At 50.1% G+C, this 22343-nt stretch overlaps 1 protein-coding gene across 1 annotated transcript; it reads right to left on the bottom strand.

Moving 5' to 3' along the window:
• Nucleotides 1-1509: 1509 nt before the first annotated feature.
• Nucleotides 1510-22334, bottom strand: si:dkey-92j12.5 (multiple PDZ domain protein). The gene is made up of 41 exons (XM_062477582.1): nt 22101-22334; nt 21918-21986; nt 21625-21747; nt 21306-21500; nt 21066-21168; nt 20726-20817; nt 20350-20557; nt 20071-20151; nt 19644-19723; nt 19278-19424; nt 17915-18094; nt 17600-17761; nt 16954-17163; nt 16190-16342; nt 14756-14876; nt 12681-12879; nt 11171-11461; nt 10138-10329; nt 9722-9902; nt 9478-9588; nt 9262-9321; nt 8883-8954; nt 8563-8656; nt 8092-8303; nt 7783-7874; nt 7582-7657; nt 7389-7457; nt 7173-7265; nt 6795-6869; nt 6206-6667; nt 6019-6102; nt 5612-5805; nt 5173-5320; nt 4881-4961; nt 4674-4755; nt 4485-4516; nt 3350-3472; nt 3142-3246; nt 2935-3041; nt 2714-2837; nt 1510-2428 (listed from the first exon to the last, which is right to left on the bottom strand). Exons 1-41 carry the CDS (start codon nt 22296-22298, stop codon nt 2282-2284), a joined length of 5628 nt encoding a protein of 1875 aa, XP_062333566.1. The 5' UTR covers nt 22299-22334; the 3' UTR covers nt 1510-2281.
• Between the last annotated feature and the right edge of the window lie 9 nt (nt 22335-22343).

Here is a 22343-nt window from a genome sequence, read left to right as displayed (position 1 = left end):
AACAACATCAATATTAACATCCTCTTTACTTGTGGAAAACCCAACAGCCCGATACCAAGTTCCACTTGGGGCACGTTTAAAATGTGCAACCTTTTCCTTTTTCAGTCTTTGTGTTCTTTATAATGAGCTCAAAGGGCCTCCTCCAGCAGAGTACCTTAGAGCCTTCCACAGAGGGCCTCCTGTCATCCTTCTCCTGTCACATGGTTGACTGGACAGACACATGTACATACATACAGACAGGCAAGCAGGGAGATAAGCCCAGAGACCTGGGAAGAAACAGCTTGATGTTTTCACAGAGGGCCTAGTAAAAAAAAGAAAGTCCTCTCACCTACCTTCCCCTCCCTCCCCCACCCCCCATCTTCGATCCTCATAAATGTTACAGGGGGAAAGAGGAATTTAAGTCCGGTAGTGTGCATTACTACCAGGTCGGATTTCCTTGCCAATGAGAGAGAAGAAAGAAAAATGTTAAAGTTTTCTCTGCTGGTAAAACCCAATAAAGGCCTTGGGCTAAAAACCATTAACTTTCTAACAAGTGGCAGTCGGGAGAGCCCACAAAACCAAAAATAACATTATAAATATATCGTAATTTCCAATACGATTCTCAATCTAGAATGTGAGAGTTAGGTTCTCACCAGTGTTAAATCTGAAAGGAGTAAGCATGTTTTGTTGATGCTGAAAAGCATCTGTATTAAACATACCCCAACTGAGTTATACAAAGCCTCCTGTAATGAAAAAGCCTTCAACAAGACAGAACCCTGCTGGACCGGGGTTGAAAACAAGCTCCCCCCTGTCTAATCCTCCCCTCTCCAACTCTGCTGTCACCCTAATCCTGGCTCTATGAGATAGTGTCGTTCCAGTGCGTGCCACCCTCCCTCTCCTGGACCCTAGACTAAACACAAGCGCTTCTCTGCAAGTGTGTGTGTGTGAGAGAGGGAGACGAGTGGTGTGTGCAGTATGTGTAAGGGAGAGAGAGAGATGAGGTAAGAAAAACAGCATTGGATATGTACAGTGCCTGAGCTTGCACTGCTTTCATTAGATTTCAAGTACGATACCGTCCGCATGGTGTATGGCATCCCGTCTTATTACAGACACACCGTTTCAACATTCTCCTCTTTACAAATAAAGCTGTATGGTACCAAAAAAAAAGGTTTGCTTGTTTGCCTATTTTTCCTCAAAAACATCAGATAGACCTAGCAGCCGTATGAAAGGTCTGTATGCATACAATTATTAACACGTTCATTTGATCATCTAGTACTGTAAAGTATCTCTCTGGTCTAAACTCTACCAAAGGGACATTTAATAGGATTGCAGAAAGATAACACACATGTAGGGCTCGTACAGAAACAAACAAAACTGCTTTCCCACCGAGCTTACAATCACATGAAATTATTTTTTTTGAATGACTAACTCTTAAATAAAACATACAATATAAAATCAGATCCACAGAAGTCCACAGAGACTTTTCTACACAGAAAGAAAACACACAAATTATGACAGAAACAAAATGCTACAGACATTGTTGTGTATAAATAGATGTTCCATAATCGTTAAAAATAATACAGTGTATAATAAATAAATGAATAAATAATGCTAAATGTATTAACAAGCCAAGTTCTCTCGCACACACCATAATAATACTTGCCAGTTGAAAGTCGTGTCTATAAAATAAGTATCAGTAAAAATCTGTATTATCATCTTAAATAAAATGCGTTTTACAACATTGTGAAGATAAATATTATTCAAAGAGAGTAAGTACTGAGTTACAGTAAAAAAAACAAAACTATTGTGTGGGACCCCGCGATCAGGTAGAAACAAGCATACAGGAGACATGCTATCCAATGGAAGTTTTGTAATATTGTAAAAGCTTATTGCCACATAAAAGATTGGCAGAATCACTTGATTGCATGAATTTGCCACATGTCTTATTATGCAGACTTAATCTTATTAGAGGTGGCCTACTAAACTGTGGTTAGGCATGTAAGCTCTAATAGAATGCAATATATGACAATGAATATTCTGATTTTAAGTACTTAAAGTAACCCGTAAGTACTTACAATCCTTTTCATCATTTTTCTTGAAGGTCTGTATAGTCTGTATAGATGTTTTGCTGTGTGTACTGTATGTAAGCCTGCAGTCATTTACTGTAAAGCTAGTCAGAAGCACTTCTACATTCAGATGGGTTGAAGTTTAGCTTTTAGAGCAGGGGACAAGCTGTGTGACTGACATCTACCTTCTACGCTACCACATGTGCGGATGACATCATCAAAGCGGGACGCAGCGTTCAGGAGAGCACGGTGAGGACTACGGTTCCCTTGGTTCTCTTCAGAATGTCGACGGCCTCGGCGTGCGACACTCCCTCCAGACAGTGTCCGTTGACGGCAATGATCTGATCGCCGCCCTTCAGTCTGCCGTCTTTCAGGGCTGCCCCCTGGAGAGAGCATGACAGACCAGTCTGTCACCATGCTGGACAGATCACTTCCAGGATCCAATCAATCACAGTTAAACTGATCATTTCCAGGATCCAATCAATCACAGTTAAACAGATCACTTCCAGGATCCAATCAATCACAGTTAAACAGATCACTTCCAGGATATAGTCAATCACATTTTATACACAAATAACATCCAGGTTTCTGTCATCATCGTGTTATACAGACCACTTCCAGGATCCAGTTCAGTAAAAAGCCCAGGTTTAAACCCCAGGTACTCCTACCTTGCCAAAGACTGTTTTGACATAAATGGGCAGGTCTCCATGGGGGCTGCCGAACCCCCCCACGATGCTGAAGCCCAGCCCAGACGAGCCCCTGTCCAGGGTGATGGTTTTATACACACGGGCGCTGAGAAAAAGTGGAAGAGGGGGTGTTGTTAACCACATTAGGGCTGAACACAGTTGTAGTCTAGAGTCAGGCTATGGCAGAATGAAGGAACCCCCACCAGAGGCTGTTGGAGCAAGCTGGGACTCCACTGGGCAGTCCTGATGAGGGGTCAGTCACGTCCTCACTCTGATCCAGCATGCCACACCCTCCAGACCCCGATACCACCTTTACAGACACACACACACACACACACACACACTGTGATGGGGGAACGGATACATCTATGGGGCGAGGTTGGAACAGAGTGTGTTGTGTGGGATGATACCTGAAAAGTGATGGTCCCACAGGTGTTCTTCAGCAGAGCTCCTGCATGGACGTGAGTCATTCCCTCAGTGGGCACCCCGTTAATACTGACCATCTTGTCTCCAGTCTATACACACACACACCAAAGTGTTAAATTTGATTGATGGTTGAATGCTATTGACAGCACCAGACACACCAATAAGCCACACAAAGTCTAACTGCCCCCCCACCTGTAGTTTCTGCGTCCTGGCGGCCAGTCCGGTGGTCTCCATGGAAGCAATGAAGAGAGGGAGGTCGCCATGGGGACTGCCCACCCCACCTGCCACACTGATGCCCAGAGAGTCCCCAGGCCTCTGGATGAACACAGTGAAAAGGTTGCAGGTCACACCCCCACCCAGGTCACACCCCCACCCAGGTCACCCCCCCACCCAGATCACCCCCCCACCCAGGTCACACCCCCACCCAGGTCACACCCCCACCCAGGTCACCCCCCCACCCAGGTCACACCCCCACCCAGATCACCCCCCCACCCAGGGCTCGCAACTCACTTTTTTCCCCCACTGTCCCAAAGTGCAAAATTAACTGACCCAAATTGAACTTGACCTCTCCCATGGGTCTAGGTTATTTGCAACACTAAGTAATCCATACAGTCGTGGGCTCAAAACAATGTCTGAATTTCAATATGAATACATACAAAATAGAACACACAATTTCACAAAAACACATCTTGCTTGTTTCATGGTGGGGCTGACACAATTATTGGTGTGGCTGTAGTAAATACATTTCAACCTTGAAATACATTTCAAGGTTTGTAAAAAGTTTTGAAAAAAAAGTTTCTAAATGTTTGAAAAAATAAAAATAAATATATATATATAAAAGTTTGCATCATTGAGGACTCTCCTAAACTCTACTGTACTCTATTGTACTCTGCTTTAGGCTTCTCTGTTACAAGTTTCATCTATACATCAGTCTTTCACACTGAGAAAACAGGGGGAACAGATTTCCCTGGAGGCCTGGGGAAAGTGGTTCCCCCCTTCACTGTAAGCAATACAGTGAAGTCAGAGTTATATACAGGGGGGGAACCACAGCAAAGACTGATGTGTAGTTGACACTTAACATAGGAGGGGGGAACCTCTTTCCTCAGGCCTCCAGGAAAATCTGTTCCCTGCATAATGATCACTGCAAATACATCACCAGCTTCACTGTATTGTTTTAATACACCACTGCTGTACAGTATAACTGGAATATAATTTGTGTTTTCCCCAAAAGTACCTGTCTGTCTGTCTATAGCATCTGCTGCCACTACCCTGTACTACAGCCATCATCTGACAAATGTGTGAATTCCTTCAGAAGCTGCTGTCCCACCTTGTGGATGACCACTGTCCTGGGCTGACGACCTTCAAACCCTGAGAAGGGAGCACAATCAGCATCAAGACAGTATCTGTTGTCATAAATCATATTTCTATATTTGAAGAAAACAATACCAACAGAACATTGCTGTGAATATTTGAAGCATCAAGTCGTGTTGTCTGAGTCTCTTGTAGGGGTGCGTACCTCTGCTCTCTGTCTCCCTCTGGCGGGGGAGGGTGTCACCAGTGCTGGATGGAGTCAGAGTGGAACTGTCCGAGTCACCACTCTGAAGAACAACCGCCCGGAAACAAACATCCATTATCATTCCAAGTACAAAACTCTCTTACTGAATTAGAACTCAGAAAATGTACAGGTACATTGCCAGGATTCATTGTTGAAATGTTTGCATACCACAGACACATGGCTTCCTAGAGAGTAGTGCAGTCCTGGTTTGAAGCGAGCCACCTCTAATTGGACAACCCCCGGGCAGTTCTGAGTGGACCCAGACACAGTAAGGGGAGAGGTCAGAAGTCTCACAAGAGGCAAAGGTCAAAGGTCAGAACAGGCTCTCCGAGAAAGTGAGAGTTTCTTTTTTACGTGTGACGTAGAGTCAATAAGGAACCACGTAACCCAAGGGATCTGGTGTGTGTATGTGTGTGTGTGTGTGTGTGTGTGTGTGTGTGTGTAAGTGTGTGTGTCAAACCTGCAGCAGCACCCCCACGTGTTCCTGCTCCGCCGCTTTCACGTCCTCCCCGTTGATTGACAGGATCTGGTCGCCCAGCAACAGCCTGCCGTCCATGTCAGCCGGCCCTCCGCGGACGATCTCCGAAACGAATATGCCCGTGTCATTACTGTCGGACACGTGGAGGGGTCACTGAAGAGATCACCTTCACATGCAGCTCCATACAAAACCTGTGTTGCTAAGCTGTGGCCTTACACATGTGCTCCTATTTCACGGATCATAATGTGTTGACGAAGCTGTACTAACTCCAGCCCCAGCCTCAGCCCCAACCACAGCCCCAGCCTCAGCCCCAACCACAGCCCCAACCACAGCCCCAGCCCCAGCCACAGCCACAGCCCCAACCACAGCCCCAGCCCCAGCCACAGCCCCAGCCCCAGCCACAGCCCCAGCCTCCTCTCACCTCTTGCCCACGGTGGCGAGGCCCAGGCCCTGTCCCCGTCGGGGTTGGAGCTCCAGGGAGAAAACGTCCCACAGGTCCTCCTCCTGGTAGGCCTCCTGGTGCCTGAACACGATGAGGCGCAGGCGCTGGGGGGTCAGACGCAGCACGGCGATGGCCTCCTCGTGGGAGGCCTGCCGCAGGTCCATGCCGTTCACCTGGGAGGACGGGCGGGGCGGCGGGAGAGGTGGAGGTGAGGGAGGGAGGGTGGTAGAAAGAGGGAGTTGAGCAGTTCTGAACAGATATAGTTTGGCCTGATACTGTGTGATGGTATGAACCAGTGTAGGATCTGCTGTCAAAACTATAGAATTAACTGGATATGAGTTTTTATTTGAGTGTGTGCGCATGTGTGTGTGTGTGTTGGACTATACCTCTTGGATCTGGTCTCCAGCCCACAGTCTCCCATCCCTCTGAGCTGCCCCCCCAGCATTCACTTCATGGATAATTACTGCACCCTGGTGGACAAAACAGTGAAGTGTTTACAGTGTGTGAAAATATTGTAATAATAAATAAAGACTTCTTTTTTTAGCATGTAAACACACACACACGCACACCTACCAGCAGTGTGTCATAGCCACCTACGATGCTGAGGCCAAGTCCAATATTCCCCTTACAGATCTCTATGGTGGTCTCACACCCTGGTATGATTGGACAGCTCAGGAGGTCAGGGGTTGCTGAGTCAGCCACGGGCCAATCAGATCGCCCAGCAGAAGATTTTCTCACCAACGAAGCCGTGGAGGAGATGGGAATGGGATGGTTGATGGAAGAAGAGGAGGAGAGGGGAAGGGTGTGATTGGAGGAAGAGGAGAGGGGGTGATTGGAGGAGAGGGGGAGGAGGTTGTTGGAGGACGAGAGGGGGAGGGGGTTGTTGGAGGAAGAGGAGGAGAGGGGGAGGGGCTGATTGGAGGAGGAGGAAAGGGGGAGGGGGTTATTGGAGGAAGAGGAGGACAGGGGGTTATGATGACAGGAACTGATTGAGAGCTTGACTGTGCTCTTTGATTTCCGTAGTAAACTAGAGACCTAGAGGAAAAAGGCAGAGAGAAAAAAAGACAGAAATAGAGACAGAGAAAGAATTATTCACATATGTATGTATGTGTGTGTATTTGTGTGTGTGAGCTTGTGTGAGGAGTGTGTGAACGCTTCCCACCTTATCCAACGCCAGTCCCACCACAGGCTCGTTGTCCACAGCCAGGATCCTGTCACCTGGTCTTATCCTGCCATCCTATCAAGTGACAGGATGGCCTCAGACTTGGATTTCAACACACAAACACATTTGTGATAGACAGGAAATGAGTGATTATGAGAGACTGACAGACAGAGAGAGAAAGAAAGAAAAAGAGAAAGTACCGTATTTCTTTGATTAATGCGGCCTTTCTGCGGTTAAACTGCGTTTATTTGAGGGTGGCGTTTAATCTAAGAAATACGGTAGCTGTGACCACAAGAGAGAGAAACAAAGGAGAAAGAGAGTGACTCTGAGCAAGATATAGAAAGAGGGAGAAAGAGAGAGACTGTGGGCCTACAGTACCACGCTCGCTGTGCTCTGAGGTATCAGAGATCTGACGATGGCTCCTTCCTTGGTCTCTTGCTCCCTCAGAAGAAGCCCCAGACCCACATGATCCTTTCCCCAAGAGTGAGGGACATACATTAGAACTCAACCACAAACACAATACAATCTCAGCTAACCATAGCCTGTGTGTGTGAGCCAGTGTGTGTGTGTGTGTGAGTGAGTGTGTGCGAGTACCTGAGCCAAAACAACATCATGGACGTCTCTGAACAAGCCGACATTGACTGAGGTAGGAGACACATCTGTCTATGGGAGAGAGAAAAACAATGACAAAACATAAAATTGATTTTTCTGGCCTGCACATTTCAGTAACCTTAATGTTTGTGTGTAGTGTCTGTGTTTGTGTGTGTGTGTGTGTGTGTGTGTGTACCTTGGTCTCGGAGTTGAGCAAGTCCACATAGTCTCCCGTGGGTCCCACTGCCATCTGGTTTAAGGCGGCAGGATTCCTGATCAATCAGCCGCGAGACACATAAACACATTGTTTACCATTCCATCCTCATCCTCCTAACTGCAGCAGCCATGTAGAGAACAGTAGGAGCTGGATGATTAGTACCAGACAGTGTGGGCGTACCTGATGAAGATGATCTTGACTTTACATGGAGCACTGTTGATGATGGAGGAGGCGTTCTGGTAGCTTCGTCCATACAGGATCTGACCGTTAATCTACACCAGATAGGGATAAGAATTGCCGTACTGTCACTTAACCGTGAACCAACGAAGAAGTGCAGAAAGTTCTTTTTGTGTTATCCCCGGACCATCCTTCACTCTCCACCTTCTTTTTTTCCTTCCTCCACCTGTCCCCTCCCCACCTCTCTCCTCCCTGCTTCCCTCCTCACATTCCCTGTCCTTCCTCCCCTCCCCCTCTCTCCTCCCATCTCACCTCTAGGATCTCGTCGCCCACCCGTAGGCGCCCGTCGGCGCCCGCCGCCCCCTGGGGGTCCAGCCCGGCCACGTAGACGCTCATGCGGGCGCGGGAGCTGTCCTGGTTCCCTGTCAGGTGCAGCCCCAGGCCCCGGGCCTCGCCCCGCCCCCTCTCCAGCTCCATCATGTGAAGCTCCCCTGGCAGGCTGCCATACCTCTGCATCATCTTCTCTGAAGGGGGCAGGGTGCAAAGGGTTAGGGTGTGTGTGTGTGTATGAGAGAGAGTGTTTGTAACTTTGCCTGGATGGAAGTGGAATGGGATTTACAGTCGGTTCGCCCTCTCTGGACAACTGTGGCTATGTTGCTGTTGGACTAAAGCGTCTGCTAAGTGACTGAACGATGTGTGGCGGTGAGCAGGTGTGTGTGGTGGCGATGTTGCTCATGCGCGTGTGACGGGCCGTGGTCAACATCACACAACGTGACAACATACTCCAACTGTAGCCAAACTCGTCCTCTGTGTCGTCCCCTGCCATTGGTGGAGCAGCTGTTGTTGGGCTTTTCTTGGCTGTCCTATTGGCTGTTGGCTGGGGTATCAGGGGAGGAACAGTCTTTTATTATTGAACAGGCAGAGTTAGATGCCTCAGGGGCCCTCCAGGCATTGACTGAACACACCCCAAAGCTAGCTCAGTGTGCTAGCAGAGAAGGAATCTAAGATGTAGGGAAGGCTATAAACTGGATAATAAAAACTAAGCAATTTAACACACCCTCACAGAGACCATCACACACACAGGCGTGCAAGTGTGTACGAACCTTAAAGGGGGTGGGAGTGAAGGGGTTGGTGGGGGAGAGACTAAGGAACAGGCCACAGTGAGTCTCTGGTTCCTAGTCCAGGCGGTGGGAGGGAGACACAAGACACTCAGGCACGCACAGACACGGGAGCAAACAGAAAAACAACCTCTCCTAGAAATAAACAATATTCCACCATCTAGATTCTTACACCGACACAATACGCAGGAAACACAATTGAACATCAAAAAACATACACGATATGGGGAATATTGTTTGGAAAGAGGTGTTGTCTGGAGACGTTACTGGGTGAGGTGTCTATCTATGGTAGTATAGATCTAGCATGACTTAAACATGACCGCCATGCAGCAGAGAAGGTGAGCACGAGGGAGGAGCAGCCCACCTTGTTGTTGTGAGAGCTGGTGTGAGTAGCGAGCCTCTCGTGGTTAGAGAGCACAGGAGACTGTTGGGAGAGAGAGGGGTGGGGATGGGGAGGTGCACAGTGTGTGTGAGTGTGTGTCGCCGTCTTTTTCAGCCATGAGTCAGAGCGCGGGTGCATCCGAGTGTACACAATGCGTCAGCATGTGTGTGTGTGTGTGTACTAGACAGTGGGACTGACCTGAGGTCTGTGGTGGCCGGTCTGCACCAGGAAGACCACAGAGTCTCCAGTTCTGCGGATGGCCTCTACTGCCTGCTCATGACTGGCGTCTCTCAGGTCCACGTCACCTACCTGAGGGGGTCACACACACACACACACACAACAACAATTCACCCCAAAAAAGCAAGCTCAAATATTCTACACGCATGCAGATACACACACACACACACACACACTCTCTGCCTCCACTCCTCCCCCCCTTTACCTCCAGGATCCTGTCCCCAGTCTTGAGGGTGCCGTTGAGCCCGGCGGGGCTGTCAGGGGTGATGTGTTTGATGAAGATGCCCCTCATCATCTCCCCGCTGCTCAGTCTGCTGCCGATCCCCTTACCCCCCATGATACCGATGCCCAGACACTGGCCTGGCACCCCACGCCTCAGCTGCACCCTGGAGGGGGGGAAAACAAACGCACCCAATGTCTGTCAAAAGGTCACCCGGTTTGACTGATGAACACAAACAAACACAACACAGCAGAGTACTTTCAAGACTGTGGATGTACTAGACTAGACAATCTACCTGTCTGTCATCACCGCAAAAAATATTCTTGACGGATGATTTTGTCATCCACCTGAATGGGTTTTTAATGACGCGGACATGATTAATGTGAGACAGGCTCCCTGACCTTCGAGGCTCGCTCCAGGACAAGATGGTGGGGCACTGCGCCTCCTCCCCCTCCTCCTCTCCTCTTCCTCCCTCTCTCCCTTCGACCGCCTTGGCCTTGACCTGCGCTCCCCCCTTGTCCCGTCTCTTCACCTCCGTGCTCTCTCCATCTCCTCTCCTCTCCTCCTGGGGCGGAGGCTTGGGGCAGCGGTCCCTGTGGCGGGAGGATGGCGGAAGATGGAGAATCGTTAGGACTTCAAAGCACAGCAGTTGCTGGATATCAGCGTGCAACCCCCCAAAATATGACTCTGTCGTATCGCTGGTGAGCGATGCTATAGTGCTGCGACGTAATGTCAGAAAAGCTTTCACGCATCCAATCACGGAATTTAGAAGAAAAAATAAGTATATTTCCCCCATTATGGAAGGGTGTGAAAGATGTGACTGGGTCAGCTTCAATGGACTGTTCCCACTCTCTTAGTCAAGGGCTGAGTCAAGCTGACAGAAGGACAAAGGCACAATTCTAATCCTGTAGAGGGAGGATGTGGCCCAAACTTCAGTGTTTCTAAGAAGAAAAAAGTGACAGCGGAAAAAAAATGAAATAAACACTACACATTTGTGCTGGGGATGTCACACTGTGGTGGCTGGTGTATGTGTGTGTGTGTGTTTCTCATGAATACGTTTAGTCCACCATGCAGTGGAGGTAATAAGTCTATAGTGACTGATGGTGGTACAGTATATATACCCAGCAGGAAGCTAGAGGGGGATGGGCCTAGAGGAGGTGTAACAAATGGGTTAGGAGGAAAAAGAAGAAAAAAAGAGAGAGGGAGAGAAAGAGAGCAGGAGAGAGAGAGAGAGGGGGGGAACGAGAGTATTCATTTTCACTGACAGTCAGCACTGAAATCGACGGATGGCTAAAAATAACCCAGCACCAGAGGCTTCAGGGTGCTGCAGGAACTGCTTGTTGCATCCGAAACAAGTCCAACAACAACCCTACTGAGTCTAAAGGTTTAGGCTCAGATACAGTTTGAATACGTTTAAATACCACCCCTCTCTACCTTGTGTTGAAGGCTGGAGTTGAGGATATTGCTGGTGCTGGTCCTGGTCTTGGTGTTGGTGTTGATCCTGGGCGTGGGCTCGGTGCGAGTCCTGGTCCAGTGTCTGGTCCTGGGTGTGGTCTTGGTGCGAGTCCTGGTCCTGGGTGTGGTGTTGGGGCCCAGGCTGGTTCAGGAGAGGGTGTGGGGGGGATGGGTGAGTGTGATGGCCCATCCACTGTGACGGTTGCCAGGGGGGCCTGAGCCAGACGGGCTCGGTGCTCCTCCACCTGAGAAGCTGGGACATATGTCACACTGGAGAGAGAGGGAGGAGACAGGGACAGGAAGGGGGAGGCAGGGAAAGAGGTGGAGCACGAGAGAGTTAGGATGGCAGGAAAGGAAGGAAAGAGTAAGTGATCCAGTGAGTGAATAAAAGAGAGCGAGAGAAATTGAGGAAAAACAAGCGAGACAAGGATTAAGGGGCATGAAAATGGAGTGAGAGGAGACAGAGAGAGAGACAAAGACAGAGAGACAGAGAGAGCGGTGTTGGGATGTGCTACAGCACGGCCTCACAGAGATCACGGAGGGCAGGTTTGAGTTCCTTCTGACAACCACTTAACGTGCAGAGTGGACTTGTCTTTCTTTTATGCTGCCAAAACAATGCCTCAGCCCAACTCGGAGTTATTCTATCCACTGACTGTGTGTGCCGTGTGTGTGTGCGTGCTGTGTGTATGTGTGTGTGTGTGAGAGTGAGTGAGAGAGAGGTGAAGAGGCGTGTGAGAGAGCTTAAAAACACTATTAGTCAGAACCACACCCGAGGTGTAAATCCCAGGTATAAATCTCTCATGCATGTTTTCTATCAAGAGAAAGATTTTTTCCCCCCCCAAGGTTGTATAAAGATAGAAGATCTAGTGTGCGTGTGTCCATCAAAGTAAATAACAGCCATGGCTCGTTAACACACAGTAAAATAAAAATAAAGGATGAATTCCAGTGATGTCAAACAATGTGGACATGTCACCTCTGTGGCCATGCACGCCACAGAGGTGATGGGCACGATGCCACGGGAGTCATGCAGACGGTGACACCGCTGGTGCAGGACAGCTGGAAGTCGGTGTCCACGTGGCCACATAAAAACCGTACTCACTCATAACAGCAACCCTCATCACCAACAGCTGGTGGAGAAGATCTAAAAAGAAGCACCTGGTTCATTAGAAACGGTCTGGTCCAGCTGAATACTATCCAGGAAACACAAGAGTGCTACAACGTTTGTCCCTCAGACGGAAACTTTGGGTCGTTCCACAACGCACCTTTTACAGGGATCTTTGGAGGTCAAGTTATATTTCCTACGACTAACCTTTGTCAGACAAGGATTGCTCTACTGGAAACAAGCGGTCCGACAAGGAGTTCTTTTTTATGTGACAGAAAGATACAATTTTCAAGCTGACAGAAAGATAAGGGTTGGATAGAGGGACTGTCAGCCTGGAGTTTGTGTGATGGTGTGTTTGATTTGCTGACGTGTGCGTGTCCTCCTCACCTCATGTTGGGCCCTATGACAGAGTGCTGGCGGAGCATGGCCCTGGCCTTGGCGTTGGTGAGGCAGGTGGTGGCCTCCCCGTTCAGGGCCAGGATGCTGTCCCCCACCCCCAGCCTGCCGTCCTGGCTGATGGAGCCTCCGTGGACCACGCTGCGCACCAGGATGGCCGAGCCGTCCTTTATGGCGCTCACGGTCATCCCTGCCAGCACACACACGTGTGTCCACACACACACACATTATATACATACACAGCAGCTCAGGCACGCATACACACACAGTTCACGCACACACACACACACACACATTAAGGGTACAGGTGACTAAAGGGGTTTAGCAGGGAGAGTTGGGCTAATGCCAGCACATACTTCCACACAAACAGGCTGCAAAGTGCCCCTCACTCTCAGGTTAATCAGGGCACAAGGAGGATTACAGCTGCACACACACACACACACACACACACACACACACCTACTTGGGGATCTTTATGTGCGACAGGAAACAGGTGTGTGAATTCAGACATACTAAAGCAGACCTGGGTCAAGTAAAAATAAGTGTAATAATTTGCTTGGACTATGAAAGCACCTAAAAGTATCTGAGAGTACAGTATTTGACTCAGGTCTGCACTCCACCAAACGCCACGACACAGCACCACAACACTATGGTCGTACATAATTTGATGTTGGTAAAAGAAATGACTTTCAAAAGGGCTTTAGAATTATTTTGGTCAAATGGAGGCTTTATTGCGGTTTCTTGTTACATTCAAATTACAATACAATCATAGTGCATGGAATACAATGGGTTTTCCGGCTGCAGACGCAACAGTTAAGAGACACTTGACAGAAGCTACAGAGAGAAATGTTTGGACAAATTCAGGTACAGCACAACCATGACTTTACTATGGGCACATGAAGGACAAAAACTGGGATGGAATAGCAAACAAATAATCTAATTCAAATAATCTAATTCCAATAACAAGATCTCCGCTTACAATACCCATATCAAACAAATTTTGAAAAACAGCCAAGAATTTGAACTACAGAGTAATAGTATTATACAGACCTACTGTACACCAATGATAGAGACTACAGTACAGAGAGGACTGGGGGATTCTCACAAGGCAAAACAATCTCCCTCGTCATCAATCTTTAAAATCCATACATTTTCTACATATTTTCTTTAAATCATTTATCTTATTAAAACAGTATGAAGGTTATTTTTCAAAAACACCTCAACTTTGACGTACTAACTTTTTTAACAAGCAGCTTTAGAACAGACAAAAATAATACTAGAAAGCAACCACAATTCCTTAACCATTCATACGCTATGGATGCTCAAGCAAGGACATTCTGACTGAGCATTCATAAATAGTTCTGCAGCACTATCTCAAAAACAACCTGTTTGTTTGCCAACTACAGTACAAAACCAGAACAGAATTCTACCAGCCTGCTAAAAATATACCTAAAATAATGTAATACTGTAGAAGTGCTAGAGTAGCTATTAGCAACCAGCACAGTTTGATTCCATGGCAATTTCTTTCCACATACGTCATTTCACTGCATAGTGCCCTTGAAAAAAAGTGCAACATTTTCCAGCTTAACTCCACTCAATTTCAGTTTGAAAGTATCTCATTTCACTCATTTTACATTCCACAGCCGATTGCTCTCCTCGGAGCAACTTTACAAACTGTACATTCGTTGTAGGAAGGTCAAACAAACACATACAGTACCACTCTCAAAATACAGGCTTCCAATCGCACGTGCTAACAATACCACAACTGTTTCTGTTTCATTTACATTCAACAAATAGGAAACATAACGCCACCACAGACATTGCATGGTACGCATCATGAAAAGTACAGGCCAGCTCATGCTTTGTTGTTATTCCTCTCTCTCTCTTTCTCTCTCACTGTCTCTCTTCCCCTCCCTGTTTTTCCTGCCCCCCCCACTCTCTTTTTCCCTTCTCTCCCTGGATACACACTCAAAAATCATCTGTGACCTCCAAACCATCTATCATCGCCGTACCAATGATGTACACACACAGAGACGCCAACGCCACGAAAAACACTGTTAACATACCAAGGCTACGGTTGCCCCGGACAACCGTTATTGTCCTCTCAAAACCGCTTCTGGGAAGGGGCGGAGCCTGCGTCTTATTGGCCACCTCCATGTTGCCGTAGCTCTGCTGCGGCTTCTCTTCCTGACAGGAGAGAAGACACAAACAGACACATGAACGTTGGGGAGGCACGAATAAACTGAGCGCAAATAGGAAATAAAACATCAAAATGGTCAATGTCTCACAGGACGAGCTCTTTGGCGATGTGTTTTATATGCACGCCAATACATGACAAATCCTGAACGACACGGCTGGGTTAACAAACATCAGCAGCCCGTGAGACGTCAACTTGAAACTTGAAGAATCAAATGCTTTGCAGATGTCATTCAGTAGACATGGAAGAAAGGTTTTTTTCGAGCACCGCCAGATTTGGAGATAGAGGCCTCCTTAGAAGCTCGGAGATGGAACCCGACCAGAGAATATAAGGATCTCAAGTGGTTCCAGGGAGCATTGAGGAGCACTGTGGAGGGCCTTGAAAGAGATCCTCTTTGAAAATGTTCACACAGGAAGTACTTCAGAAGTATAGCAGCCTTCACAGGAACCTGCCTCTGCTGACTTCAGAGCTATGGAATTCAAACAACTCCCATGGTGGGACACGATAGGTGTGAAAGAATGTGTGCGTGCCCCTTTGTGTGTGTGTGTGTGTATGCGCGCTTCGGGAAACCATGCATGAACGTGTGTGTATGCCTGCCCTATCCTCCGCCTACATCTCTACTTAAAACCACTGAGTAATCCGCAGCCTCGGCAATTACAATCAAGTGATGGCAGGGGAGTGAAAGGCTGAACATGGAGCTGTTTGAGCGGTTAGCGGAGCACAGGACTGACGCACAATGGAAGAGCCGGTCATCGACACGGGGCACTTTCTCCATGCCTGACCCAGTGATACTGATACAGCAGGGAGCTAAACTCTCGGGACACCTGAAACAAGCCAGGTAAAGATCAAGCCGCAGAGAGACACCTCCGACGTTCACTCGGAGATCATTTGTACACAAACCCCAGTAACCCTGCGAGGGGAGTGATGACATCATCTAAAAGACAGCTTTGCAGTGTAGAAAACGCAGACCTTGTATTTTCAAGTGCTTATTAGGAAACGGAGCATGGTCTTCAGTGTTATGAAGAGCCGCCTTCCACCGAAGCATATTTCGGTGTCAGAACAGAAACCACTTAGAAGCCGTCTGAGGGGATAAAATAACGAAACGGTGAAGTGAATTGTTACGGTTTCATGCACCGCCTGCGGTCCCCTCCCCCGACAAATGAACCAGCTTTAAATCCATCAGAAGAAATGTCAAAGATTGGGATGAGTTTAAGATGAGGAACCAGGCAAGGGCATACCGCAAACATGGCTGGGGCCGTGTGGGAGTGTGTGAGGATGTGAGGGGGGACATCTGAGACCGTACCTTTAGCTCGTAGCGCTGCTGGCTGTTCCTCTCAGACGTGCAGGTGTTAGCGTGTGGCTGTGCGGCTAGCTGGGCCGAGGGCGGCCTGTCATTCTCTTCCCTCGCCGGGGGAGTCTCTCTCTCCGGGATGGGCTCCAGGCCGCACGCGTCCAGCTGAGGGCCGGGGTCAAAGTTGAACGGGGTCAGAGGGTTACGTGAAAAAAAGAAACCCAAATATATGGGTGAGTTTCGGTGTGCGCTAGCGTCGATGCTAACGCACTAAAAAGGGGGTGAAGGTGAATAGGACACCTTCTCCTTCTCTGTCTCTATCCCTCTGTCCCTGGTAGTGCGGTCTAGCATTGTGTTCCTTCATGGAGAGCATTAAATATTCAGACGGCTTGTAACCGGACGCTGGGCTCCTCGTTACCAAGCCACAGTGCACAACACAAGAGCAGAGAGAGGGAACCACCAGGGTGGGTGGACAGAAACTCCCCTCATCCTCTGTGACATGATGTTGGAGTGTTGTTAGACAATGACCACTACAACAACGGGGGTATTAACGTTAACAGAGGGCTGGTGGGGTTCCTCCATAATGCTTCCTTCAGCGGTTTTCTTGCAACACACAACAATATCAACAAGCTCTTAAGTATCCCTATCAAAACGTTTTGAAAAGATAAAACTAGGAAAAAAAGTTAACAGTTTAATAAGTCCCATAAATAATGTGGGATGTGACTTCCTGACTTAACACATCAGTGAGATGCAGAAGGTATTACTGGTGACATTACCGGCAGTGGTTTGGCGACGCCGATGCGCACGGTGCCGTAGGAGGTGGACTTTAGGACCTGGACGGCGTGGTCCAGACTGGCGCTCTCCAGGTCCGTGTCGTTGACGAACATGAGGCGGTCGCCGGGCAGCAAGCTGCCGTCCATATCCGCTACGCCCCCAGGAACCAGTGACCGGATCACCAGGACCGTCTTAGCAGAGTCCTCCGGGTCCTCGGGGAGAGACAAGGATGAACGGATGAAGGAGGGAATGGATATAGAAGGGAAAGCAGAGGATGGACAGATGGATGGAGTGAAGGATTGAGGGAGGGAGGAATAAATGTATGGAGAAGGACATTTTATATAGTGCACTGAAGTGTGGGGTGGTTGTTCCACTGGGCCCATTAACAGAGAAAGTATCTCAAGGCTTTCCATCCCAGTATTCCACCGTTCAGCCAAAATCTACATCTAGTCTCAAATCTACCGCTTAGACCCATCCTCCTCTTTGTATTTCGAACAACTGGAAATTCTAGAGATGCAGTGCCAACCAGTTATTCAGAAGCCATCTTCAAGCTATTCCACCTAAGATTACACATAATCCTCTCCGATCTTCCAGGTTCATAGGAGGTAGGGTTTAGCGCTGGGGTTCCGATGATCCATGTGATCTCACCTGATAGTCCAGGATGCTGAAGCCCAGGCCTTCCTCTCCTTTCTGCAGCTCCACCACTTGTGCGTCCCTCTCCCACATGGCCAGGGGGGGCGAGACCGGGGGCAAACTACGTTTCCCACAATCCTGAGCAACACCAGGAAGAATACAGCAGCCGTGGTCCAACTGGGCAGGCGGAGAAGGAAGAGGGACATGCCGGGTAGATCAGTGTGAAACAAACGCACTCGCTCTTTACTTTCATCGTTTCTCTTCCCTATACCCTAACCCTCCCTCCGTCGCCTGCCTTCATCCCTTCCTCCCTCCATCTCATCCCTCTACCTTGTCGTTGAACTCGGCCAGCAGCTCTTTGAGGCTGAGGTGGAAGTCCTCCTCGTCGTCGCTGTCGATGGGCGGGGGGGGCACGAGGCGACAGCACACCATACACACACACACCGGCAGCTCCCTCAGGACGCTCACCACCTCCCTGTGGGTCTCCCCGACCAGAGGGATCCCGTTCACCTGGGGGGACAGACACACACCAGGGGGGGACAGACACACATCAGGGGGGGACAGACACACATCAGGGGGGGACAGACACACATCAGGGGGACAGACACACACCAGGGGGACAGACACACATCGGGGGGACAGACACACACCAGGGGGACAGACACACACCAGGGGGGACAGACACACACCAGGGGGGACAGATACACACCAGGGGGGACAGACACACACCAGGGGGGACAGACACACACCAGGGGGGACAGACACACATCAGGGGGACAGACACACACCAGGGGGGGACAGACACACACCAGGGGGGACAGACACACACCAGGGGGGACAGACACACACCAGGGGGACAGATACACACCAGGGGGGACAGACACACACCAGGGGGGACAGACACACACCGGGGGGGACAGATACACACCAGGGGGGACAGACACACACCGGGGGGGACAGACACACACCAGGGGGGACAGACACACACCAGGGGGGGACAGACACACACCAGGGGGGACAGACACACACCGGGGGGGACAGACACACACCGGGGGGGACAGACACACACCAGGGGGGACAGACACACACCAGGGGGGACAGACACACACCAGGGGGGGACAGACACACACCGGGGGGGACAGACACACACCAGGGGGGACAGACACACACCAGGGGGGACAGACACACACCGGGGGGGACAGACACACACCAGGGGGGAAAGACACACACCAGGGGGACAGACACACACCGGGGGGGACAGACACACACCGGGGGGGACAGACACAAACCAGGGGGGACAGACACACACCAGGGGGACAGACACACACCAGGGGGACAGACACACACCAGGGGGGACAGACACACACCGGGGGGGACAGACACACACCAGGGGGACAGACACACACCAGGGGGACAGACACACACCAGGGGGGACAGACACACACCAGGGGGGACAGACACACACCAGGGGGCCGCACGCGCCGATCAAACACACGGTGCGTCAGCAGCTGCTTTTCACTGATAGAAACATCGCTTTCGGTCAAAGCATATGCTAAGTACACACATGAATGTCATTGTGTAAGTATGTGTAATGATCCTGTAAGGATTACAGGATGCAATCCATACATTTCTGATAATTAAAGTCATGCAAATCACCCTAAACATCTACAAGAGTGACGTATGGATGGATCACCTCCAGGATCTTGTCCCCGGTGTAGATCTTGCCTCCCTGGCCCACAGGGCCCTCGGGCAGGACAGAGCAGAGGTAGTGGTGGCCTGCCCTGGCCTCCAGGCTGATGCCCAGGCCGCTGGTCTCACTGAATCTCTCCAGCTGGCACACCTGGGGGGGGGGGGGGGGGGGGGGTGATGGAGGGGGGGGGGGGTCGGTAAAAAGTTGAAAACCTCAAATGGTGCAGTCTGCTGTCTACATGGCAGCTCTGTGCACACTTCATTTCAAATGTGAGAGACAGAGAGGATCTAACAGTGAAAAGAGGGAAAGATTCCTTTCGGACTAGTGAGGAATTATAGTCACTTAGTGACTATAAGTGAGGAAACACACCACCACTTGGTATCTGGGTCCGAGCGCGCGCTGCCACCTCCTCCTCAGATCCTCCTCCTCTGCCTGTGTGAGCTTCACTGCTGAGAAACATGCCGGCACACAATCAGCCTGGTGTCTTCACACACACACACACACACACACATCTCCCACTTTGTCTTCACACACACACACCCCATCTTTCCCCACACTGTCTCCTCAAAAGCTGCACATCTCAGCCTTGAAGCGATCAGAGCCAATTAACCGAAGTCTCTAATCAAGTCCAAGCAGCTATAAATACCCTGTGCTGAGAAAGAGAGAGAGGAAGCGAGAAAGATCATTGGAAATCAGCAGAGTTGAATAAACACACTTTGCTGGAGTAAGCGCTGAGTGGGAGCCTGCTGGAAATCCCACCTAACGATGTCAGGGCGGAGCGAGTGTCGGGGCTCACCATCTCTGGACTCCTGCGGGGGGTCTTTGACGCAGGCATAGGCGGCTCTCTTGGCGATGTCGAGCAAGGAGAGAACGGTTCCTGTGATCCGAGGGGACACGCGCACACACCCCATTAGGAGCTTGAAGGAATTTCCATCAAATCAACACAGTATGTGATACTAAGTGTCAGATGTATGAGGGTGATCACAAAACACGGCAGACCCCTACACCCTTCCTACCTCTCCAGACCCTCCACACACACACACAAAGGCCCCATGGACCAGTCTGGCCCTCGTACCTGTCTCTTGGATCTGGTTGAGCCTCCGGAGGGGGGGCTCCCGGCAGCTGTGGGCGTGGCGGAGGGCGGGGCGGAGCGGGGGCGGAGGCAGCAGGTACTCCAGGCGGAGGGGCGCCCGGGCCAGACGCAGGTGCACCTTGGAACCGGTCTTCCTCAACACCTCCAGGGCCTTCTGCTCGCTGCAGCCCTGCAGGCTCACCCGGTCCACCTGGGGGGGAGGGAGGGAGTATGAGTGTGGCTTTGATATTACCCAGTAACAAGAACCCAATATAAAAAACCTAATGCATTTGAAATAAAATTCTAAAACAGTCTGTAAGATGATGGCAATGATGTCGTCCCCCCCACCACTCTTCCTGTCATGGAGAACATCACTCACAGTTAAGATCCTGTCTCCGATGTGGATGCGTCCATCCTGGTCCACAGTGCTGCCCTTCACTATGCTCTTCACCATCACCCCGCCCGGGGCCACTGGGATGGAAACACACACACACACACATCTTCAACTAACAGTAGCCTCAAAATAAAACAACAAACAAAACAAACTAATTTAGAAACCAGGGTCAACCCTGAAAAGAAATTCAGATTTGAGTTGACGTGAAAAGCTTTCCCTTCCACTCCTAACTAAATATTCTTTGTGTTTCCTAAACTAACTTAGCTAATAGTCAGAAAGGATCCTCATCTCCAGTACATGTTTAGTGCTAAATGTTGCACCCTACCTGAGTTGAGGTACCCTTGGCAAGCAGTGATGGTGACTCCCAGTCCCAGGCTGTTCTTGGTAAACTGGACATCAAACTCATAATCCTCCTCTATTTCACCCACCTGCAACAAGGGGACCACATCCAGTAAAGCATTACCTTATTTACACTCTACGATCATGTACTGCTATTCTGCTACCTACAGACTGCTACAGCCAAGTTAACACACACTGTACTCTTCGCACACAAACACACACACACCTCGGAGTCCGTCTCCTGCTGCAGACCGAGGGTAGGCATGGAGTGGTCGGTGCCCGTGACGATGTTCCTGGCGATGAGCAGCTTGACCCGGGTGCCGGCGTTGCGCAGCACTTGCGCCACTTCCTCGCTGCCCATACCCTCCAGGTCCTCGTCCCCGATGCGGAGCAGCTGGTCGCCGCTGCGCAGCCGCTTGTCCTGCAGACGAGGGGCGCCGTGTTGGGTTTTGGGGCGTGGGGTTGTGCTTCAGCGGAGTCAGGTGTGGTGCTTCTTTGAGGGGTAGTGACGCAGTGAGGGTGCACGTAGGCGGACGTAGCCGTACCTGTCCAGCGGCTCCTGAAGGGAGGATGGTCTTCACCATGACCCCCGTGCTCCTCCCTCCCACGATGCCAAAGCCCAGACCCTGCCCGTCGTTCTCCAGCGCGATCATCTCCACGTGTCGCCTCTGAGATAGGGGGGAGGGGGGACGGGGAGGTCGTTGGAAGGTTTGGTGGAGAGGTTTAACGGGGATTGCGAAGGGAGGAGGGGAGAGGGTTGGGAGGTAGGGGAAATAGCGGTTTTAACAAGATGAGCGGCGGGGTAAGCGTCAAAGGTTCCTCCTAATGAGGGCCTCACCTCATTAGCAATAGCTGACAGGTTTCTCCCCATCGATAAGGTACGAGATATTCGCGGCGGGGTGCAGAACTGGAAAGATAAAACCAATTGAATACATGAAAAGAATAACGTAACGTAATAATCATACAGAGGTCACTGCTGCTTGTTACAACTGTGAAAGATTTATTTTGTGTGAATCATCACCTCGGACACGGAGTGTGTGAGCTCCCCTTGGTCTCTGGCGTGTTGGGACTCCAGGTACGTGTTGGTCACCGAGGAAAAACTGCCGCTGATGCCGCCGCGCTGGAGGGACCTGCTAGTGCAGGTGAGGTTGGGGCTGTGGTTCTGCTGGGCCCAAGTGTAGGAGTCGCTGTGACTCAGCGTTCGCAGGTTCAGAGCCATGCCCTGGCACAGGCCGCTGTTCAGGGACGCCGACTTGGTGATCCG

This window comes from Osmerus eperlanus, chromosome 14 (assembly GCF_963692335.1).
Source record: "Osmerus eperlanus chromosome 14, fOsmEpe2.1, whole genome shotgun sequence".
Classification (NCBI taxonomy): domain Eukaryota; kingdom Metazoa; phylum Chordata; class Actinopteri; order Osmeriformes; family Osmeridae; genus Osmerus; species Osmerus eperlanus.
The sequence above is the reverse complement of the archived record's forward strand: the minus strand, read 5'-3'. Positions and strand labels throughout refer to the sequence as shown.

Coding starts and splice junctions, on each gene's coding strand:
- si:dkey-92j12.5 (XM_062477582.1), bottom strand. CDS start 22,298: ATGGCTCTGAACCTGCGAACGCTGAGTCACAGCGACTCCTACACTTGG. Junction 16,343..16,953: donor GCGTCGCCAAACCACTGCCG/GTAATGTCACCA, acceptor CCCGGCCCTCAG/CTGGACGCGTGCGGCCTGGA. Junction 9,903..10,137: donor TCCTGGAGCGAGCCTCGAAG/GTCAGGGAGCCT, acceptor CCCCCCCTCCAG/GGTGCAGCTGAGGCGTGGGG.